Source organism: Nicotiana sylvestris, chromosome 1 (genome assembly GCF_000393655.2).
Source record: "Nicotiana sylvestris chromosome 1, ASM39365v2, whole genome shotgun sequence".
Taxonomy (NCBI): Eukaryota; Viridiplantae; Streptophyta; class Magnoliopsida; order Solanales; family Solanaceae; genus Nicotiana; species Nicotiana sylvestris.
Window position 1 is genome coordinate 6,873,888 of NC_091057.1, and position 6,425 is coordinate 6,880,312.

General features: G+C 42.3%; 1 protein-coding gene across 1 annotated transcript; it reads left to right on the forward strand.

The window, feature by feature from the left end:
• The first annotated feature begins 4,581 nt into the window (after positions 1 to 4,581).
• On the forward strand, positions 4,582 to 5,064 carry LOC138889711 (uncharacterized). Its single transcript, XM_070173048.1, has 2 exons — positions 4,582 to 4,759; positions 4,832 to 5,064. The coding sequence occupies exons 1-2, from the start codon at positions 4,582 to 4,584 to the stop codon at positions 5,062 to 5,064; spliced, it is 411 nt and encodes a 136-aa protein (XP_070029149.1).
• Positions 5,065 to 6,425: the final 1,361 nt, after the last annotated feature.

Consider the following 6,425-nt stretch of genomic DNA (forward strand, 5'->3'; position numbering starts at 1 on the left):
ATGCGAGGCTTATACCCCGAATATCAACTAAAGTTCATCCAATTGCCTTTTTCCGCTTTTGAAGCACCACCAATATGGCATCAACCTGCATACTAGTAAGACAAGAGGAAAGAATAACTGGCAAAGTTGAACTAGGGCCTAAGAACTCATACCTGAGGTGTGGAGGTAACGGCTTCAACTCCAACACCAGAGGTTCCTCGATTGAAGGTTTTGTTGGTAGAGTCTTCCTATTCTCGATATCCAAAAAGCGTTTCCTAGGCTCATAAGAGTAAGATCCCATTCCATGTAAAACATTCACACACTCCACCCGGCTTGCATCCTCATTGACATCAAGATTCAACAATACGGACTCTAGAGGGTCCTCCACATTAATCGTTGCACTTGTATCATCGACTATCACTGCTGTGACAAAGTCCACAAAAGAGCATACCTCAGAACTGTTGGACTGCTTCATTGACTTGCACACATGAAAGACCACTTTCTCATCACCCATCCGGAAGGTGAGTTCCCCGACTTCCACTTCAACTAAGGCCTTCCCATTAGCAAGGAAAGGTCTCCCCAATATGATTGGAACTTCATAATCCACCTCACAGTCCAAGATCACAAAATCAGCTGGCAAGATAAATTTGTCCACCTGAACAAGGACATTATCAATAATACCCAATTGTCTCTTCATTGTTCTATCCTCCATTTGCAATCTCATGGAAATCGACCTCGGTTGTTCAATACACAAATTCTTGAAAACTGAGTAGGGCATCACGTTGATACTTGCCCCAAATCACATAGAGCTTTCACAAAGTCCGCACTCCCAATGGTGCAAGAAATGGTGAAAGCACCAGGATCTTTTAGCTTCGGCGCACTATTGCACTAACTTGGTGGGTCATCTTGATAGTTTCGCAATCCATGGATCTTTTCTTCGTTACCAAGTCCTTCATGAATTTAGCATAGCCCAACATTTATTCTAGAGCCTCCACCAAAGGAACATTAATGGATAGGCTCTTCATCATGTCAATAAACTTTTTAAACCAATTCTCATTTTTTTGCTTCGTGAGCCTTTGAAGATAAGGTGGAGGTGGCCTTGGCAAAGGAGTCTTGTCTTTAGGCACAACCTTTTCCGGCATGTCTATTACATGTTCCCTAGAAAGGTGCACATCATTCTGAGTCTCCACCTCGGCATCTTGAATATCAATCCTCACTTCTTCATTCGCGTTTTCATCAATCACATTTTGAACCACCAAAGGCATCTCATCTTCTTGCAACTCAACTTCATCACTCAAAATTTGTTTTTGTTTGGAGGCATTGACATCACCGCCTCGTCCACTCCTTGTAGTTACCTCCATAACATGATTTTTCCCACCCTTCGTGTTAACTACCATATCATTAGGTAGAGCCCCCTTAGGATGAGTTTTCAAGGATTGTGAAATTTGGCCTAATTGAACCTCCAAGTTTCTAATTGACGTATTGTGGGAAGCCAACTGAGCATCAAAATCCGCATTTTTTTATCATCTGTTCAAACATCATCTTAATTCTCCACATTTCATTGGTATAGGAACTCAGACCTTGGGATGGAAATGGGGGTGTATTATTCGATTGTTGGTACATTGGGGGCCTTTGAAAGTCTTGCCCCTGATTCCCTTGATTGCTATTGTTCCAACCTCCCTGATTGTTGTTGCCACCCCAATTGTTGTTGTTGTCATTCCAATTACCCTGATTGTTTTGATTGCCCCAATTGGAATTTTGGTTGTTGTTCCCCCAATTGCTATTCCCTTGTTATTGTTGATTGTCCCAATTGCCTTGGGGTCTCCATTGTTGTTGGTTTGAAGAATTGCCCATTTGGCTTTGATAATTGTTCACATATTGCACTTTTTCATTCTGCCCATCATAACCATCATCTTGGAAACCACCACAATCATTATCAAATTGCTCCGAACTCCTTTGGTTTTGTTGACCTCTTTGTCTTCTTTTGTTCACTAGCATGTTGACACCCTCCATAGCATTTACTTGGCGTGGACTTTGAACCTGTAGTAATTGTGCCTTTGCTAATTGGTTCATTATAGTTGTCAATTCTGCTATCGCCTGCCCATGATCATGTAGCTCTTTGTGCAAGTGAGTGACCGTGGGATCACCCTGTGGAACATTGGCTCTACTTTGCCAAGTGGAGGACATGTCAACCATCTCATCAAGAATGTCACAAGCCTCATCATACGACAGCTTCTTTAAGTTGCCCCCAGCAAGTTGGTTCACTATGCACTGATTTGTTGTGTTAATGCCCCAATTGAAAGTCTGTTGGATCATTGCCTCAGTCATATCATTGTTGGGGCATTCTTTTACCGTTGTTCTATATCGCTCTCAAATCTCATGTAAAGGTTTGGTGGGCTCTTGCTTGAAAGCTAAGATCTCATCTCCCAATGTTGCCATGTGCCCCGGTGAGAAAAACTTTGCAATGAAGTTATCCTCCAACTCATCCCAAGTAGTGGTGGAATGGTTGGGAAGTCGCTCAAGCCAATCCAATGCCTTCCCTCTAAGTGAGAAAGGGAAAAGTCTCAACCGAAGTGCATCCTCGGACACATTAGTTTGGTTGCTCTCCCAACAGGTTCCAAGAAACCCTTGAGATGTTTGTAAGCATTTTGATTGGCAGTACCCGTGAAATACCCATGCTGCTCTAGCAATGTCAGCATCACATTGGTAATTTGAAAATTGCCAGCCCGGATACGGGATGGGACAATTGCACTTGCATAGCCTTGGTTTGGAAGCACTTGAGGTGCCACTCTTGGAGGTGGCGGAGGAAGGTTTGGAACATTGTCATTGGCATGGCGGCCTCTCCTTTGTCCTTGAGGCACAATAGGAACCTCGTCATCAATATTGTCATTTACCTCCTCCCCCAGCGGAAGATCACCAAGAAGTACGTTGTTTGTTGCCATTATGTACCTGAAGTTGCGACACATACAAATTTGTAACAAAGAAGGAAAGAAGAACAAGAAACAAAATTATTTAGATAGATAGCCAAAACCATTATCTCTTCGACAACGACGCCAAAAAGTGATCGAGGCCAACCCTGCACCACTATAAAGTAGCGAGAGTGGTCGAAGTAGCTTTTACCCAAAAAGGTCAGGATGAATTTCCACAGGGAGCAAGAAATGGGAATTGAGTTTCTATCTAAATTGGAGTTGCGTAATTGCTCTTAATTGCACTTCTAATCATAGTTGGTTTTGATTACTTCTAATATTATACTATTAAGATGCTAAATTAAGTTACGAGTGAAATACTTGAAGGTTGTCTAATTAATTAAGGAGGCACTAGGGTAGTGACTTTTACCTAAGTGGATACTTGTCGGGTTCTTGAGTCTAAGGCAAGGTTGTCATGTTTGGGGATTACGATATAACCAATGCACGATACTTCTCACTCTATACCTCTCGGTAGTTTGAGTGATTTTGCCCTAATTGACTTTCTCAAGACCAATTGGGTATGATAATTTGTGCAAGCAATTGAGGTTCAAGTCGGGTATTACTATCTCTAGGGTTAACCCTTTAATTGGGGCTATCAGTCTCTTGAATATGCCCCAATTCCTTGTTGGACTAATTTTCCTAGAATTAGGCTCTCTTTCTCAAGAAGAGCCCAAGTCAAATAGGCATAAATTAGTGTTTGCAACCACTAATTCAACATTAAAACCACAAATTAGTCCAAATATCAAACACCCATAGACATTCAAGCCCCAAAACACAAGACCCATCAAATACCCACACTAGGGTTGAGCCACAACCCTAGCTAATGGGCCTAGCTAGTCATGATAATAGAAGAAAACTGGGAAATAGATGAAGAAAAACCCATAATATTTAATAACAAGTTAAAACTTGAAGATTCAATGATAAAACTATTGTAAAATTACTCAAAATAGTAAAGGGACATTGTTCACCAGCGTAGCTCTACTTAAAACTACAACTGATGACCTAAAAATGGGAAAAGAAACTATTTATACTAGGCCAAATTTTTTGGACAAAAATAACCCTACGGGGGTAGTGCGGACCGCACAAAATCGAGTGTGGCCACACTGAGGCTCTTGGCTTAAAACTTCTGCTCTCTGAACTTGGCCACCGCGGGCCGCACAAAATGCATTGCGGACGCGATGGCTTCTATTGTGGTCCGCACAAAAAGGACCACGGACCGTATTGGCTATGATCCCCAAAATTAGCAACTCTCTGAACTACAGCTTTGCGGACCGCACAAAATTGAGTGCTGCCGCAATGAAGCCAATGCGGTCCGCATGAAATGCTTTGCGGACGCAGTGCTTGAATGTCTGAAATGAGCACCTCTCTGAACTTCCTCTTTGCGGACCGCACAGAATGGAGTGCGATCGCATTGGTCCTGTTACACTGTGCTTGGACTTGTTCTTGGTACTTGTGCATGTTTTACTTCTTTTTGAGTTGGTTTTGACGAATTGTCACCTTGTTGATCAAACCCTGCAATCAAATACAACATGTAAGCCTTTGAGACTATTTTGTACACATTTCTAATCAAAACTCAATTAAGAAGGGGTATAAAATGCATCATAATCCCTAGTTATTAGAAATCCCCCAGGGGCCGATGTTAAAGCACACTAAAGTGTCCATTACAAGGGAACGAACTCGAGATTATGTACCAGATGGGACCATATCTTTCAATGACGAGGATGATGAAGGCATCATACAACCAGACAATGATGCGATGGTAATATCTGTACTCATAAATAAATCTCGAGTTAAGCATGTGTTTATTGATCCAGGTAGCTCGACCTATATCATCAGATCGAGGGTTGTGGAATAGCTATGTCTACAAGACCAAATTATGCCTGCAGTCCGAATTCTTAATGGGATTAACATGGCATGTGAGACCACTAAAGGGGAGATAACCCTACCTGTAAACACTGCCGGAACTGTTCAGGAAACAAAGTTCTACGTGATCGAAGGAGATATGAGATACAATGCTCTATTCGGGAGGCCATGGATTCACAGCATGAGGGAAGTGCTCTCGACACTACATCAGGCATTGAAATTCCCTCCATCAGGAGGGATCAAAATGATTTTTTAAGAGCAACCAATCACAAAAGAAATATTCACGGTCGATGAGGTGGTCCTGATATTCGCACTCTCGACATCGAAGAACCGATTTCGGTCACCAAGGAAGAAACCAAATAGAAATCACCAACGCCGGCCCCGACTGAATCAGAAAAGCAGGGGACGAGTAAGGATGATGATTACGGAGTCCCCAGGTCTTTCATAGCCCCTGACGATTCCAGTGCCACCAAGTCAATGGTTGAGGAGCTGGAGCAAGTCATATTGATCGAGGACCTACCCGATCGGAAAGTATACCTGGGCACAAGGCTTACTCTCGAGCTTAGGAAAAAACTCATTGAATTTCTTATAGCTAACATAGATTATTTTTCTTGGTCCCATCTTGACATGACAGGGATCCCGCCGGAAATTACTACTCACAAGTTGAGCATAATCCAAAGTTTCACCCGGTTAAAAAGAAGAGGGGGTCTTAGTCCGAAGTCAAGCATGCATTCATCAAAGAAAAGGTATCCAAACTCCTTAAAATAGGTTCTATTCGAGAAGTTAAATACCCGGACTGGTCAACATACATAATGGTAGTGCCTAATAAGGGAAATAGATTAAGAATGTGTGTAGACTACACAGACTTGAACAAGGCATGCCCTAAGGACTCTTTTCCTTTGCCTAACATCGATCGTATTATCGATGCGACGAACGGCTAGGAGATACTCGGCTTTTTCGATGCCTATTTCGGGTATAACCAGATCCGGATGGATCTGAGCGACTAGGAAAAGACTTCCTTCATCACTAAATACAACACCTATTATTATAACGTAATGCCATTCAGACAAAAAAATGTTGGTGCTACTTACCAGCGCCTAGTAAATTTGATGGTCGAAGAGCATAGGAAAATCAATAGAGGTTTACATTGACGACATGTTAGTTAAGTCCTTGTGAGCAGAGGACCATTTGAAACATTTGCAGGAAACCTTTAACATACTGAAAAATACAATATGAAGATGAACCCGGAGAAATGTGCATTCAGAGTTGGGTCCGGGAAGTTCCTTGGATTCATGGTGTCCAGCCAGGTAATCCAGATCAATCCCGACAAGATCAAGGCCATAGAAGACATCACCGTGGTGGACAATGTCAAGGCTATTCAAAGACTAACCGGGCGCATAGCAACCTTGGGTCGATTCATTTCAAGGTCCTCCAATAAGAGCCATCAGTTCTTCTCATTATTGAAGAAGAATAAGAATAACTTCTCGTGGACCTCGAAATGCTAACAAGATTTGGAAGAACTCAAACGGTACCTTTTGAGTCCACCATTACTTCATACTCCGATGACAGACGAGTAGTTGTACTTGTACTTAGAGGTATCCTAGATAGCGGTAAGTG

Coding starts and splice junctions, on each gene's coding strand:
- LOC138889711 (XM_070173048.1), top strand. CDS start 4,582: ATGTTAAAGCACACTAAAGTGTCCATTACAAGGGAACGAACTCGAGAT. Junction 4,760..4,831: donor GCATGTGTTTATTGATCCAG/GTAGCTCGACCT, acceptor TTATGCCTGCAG/TCCGAATTCTTAATGGGATT.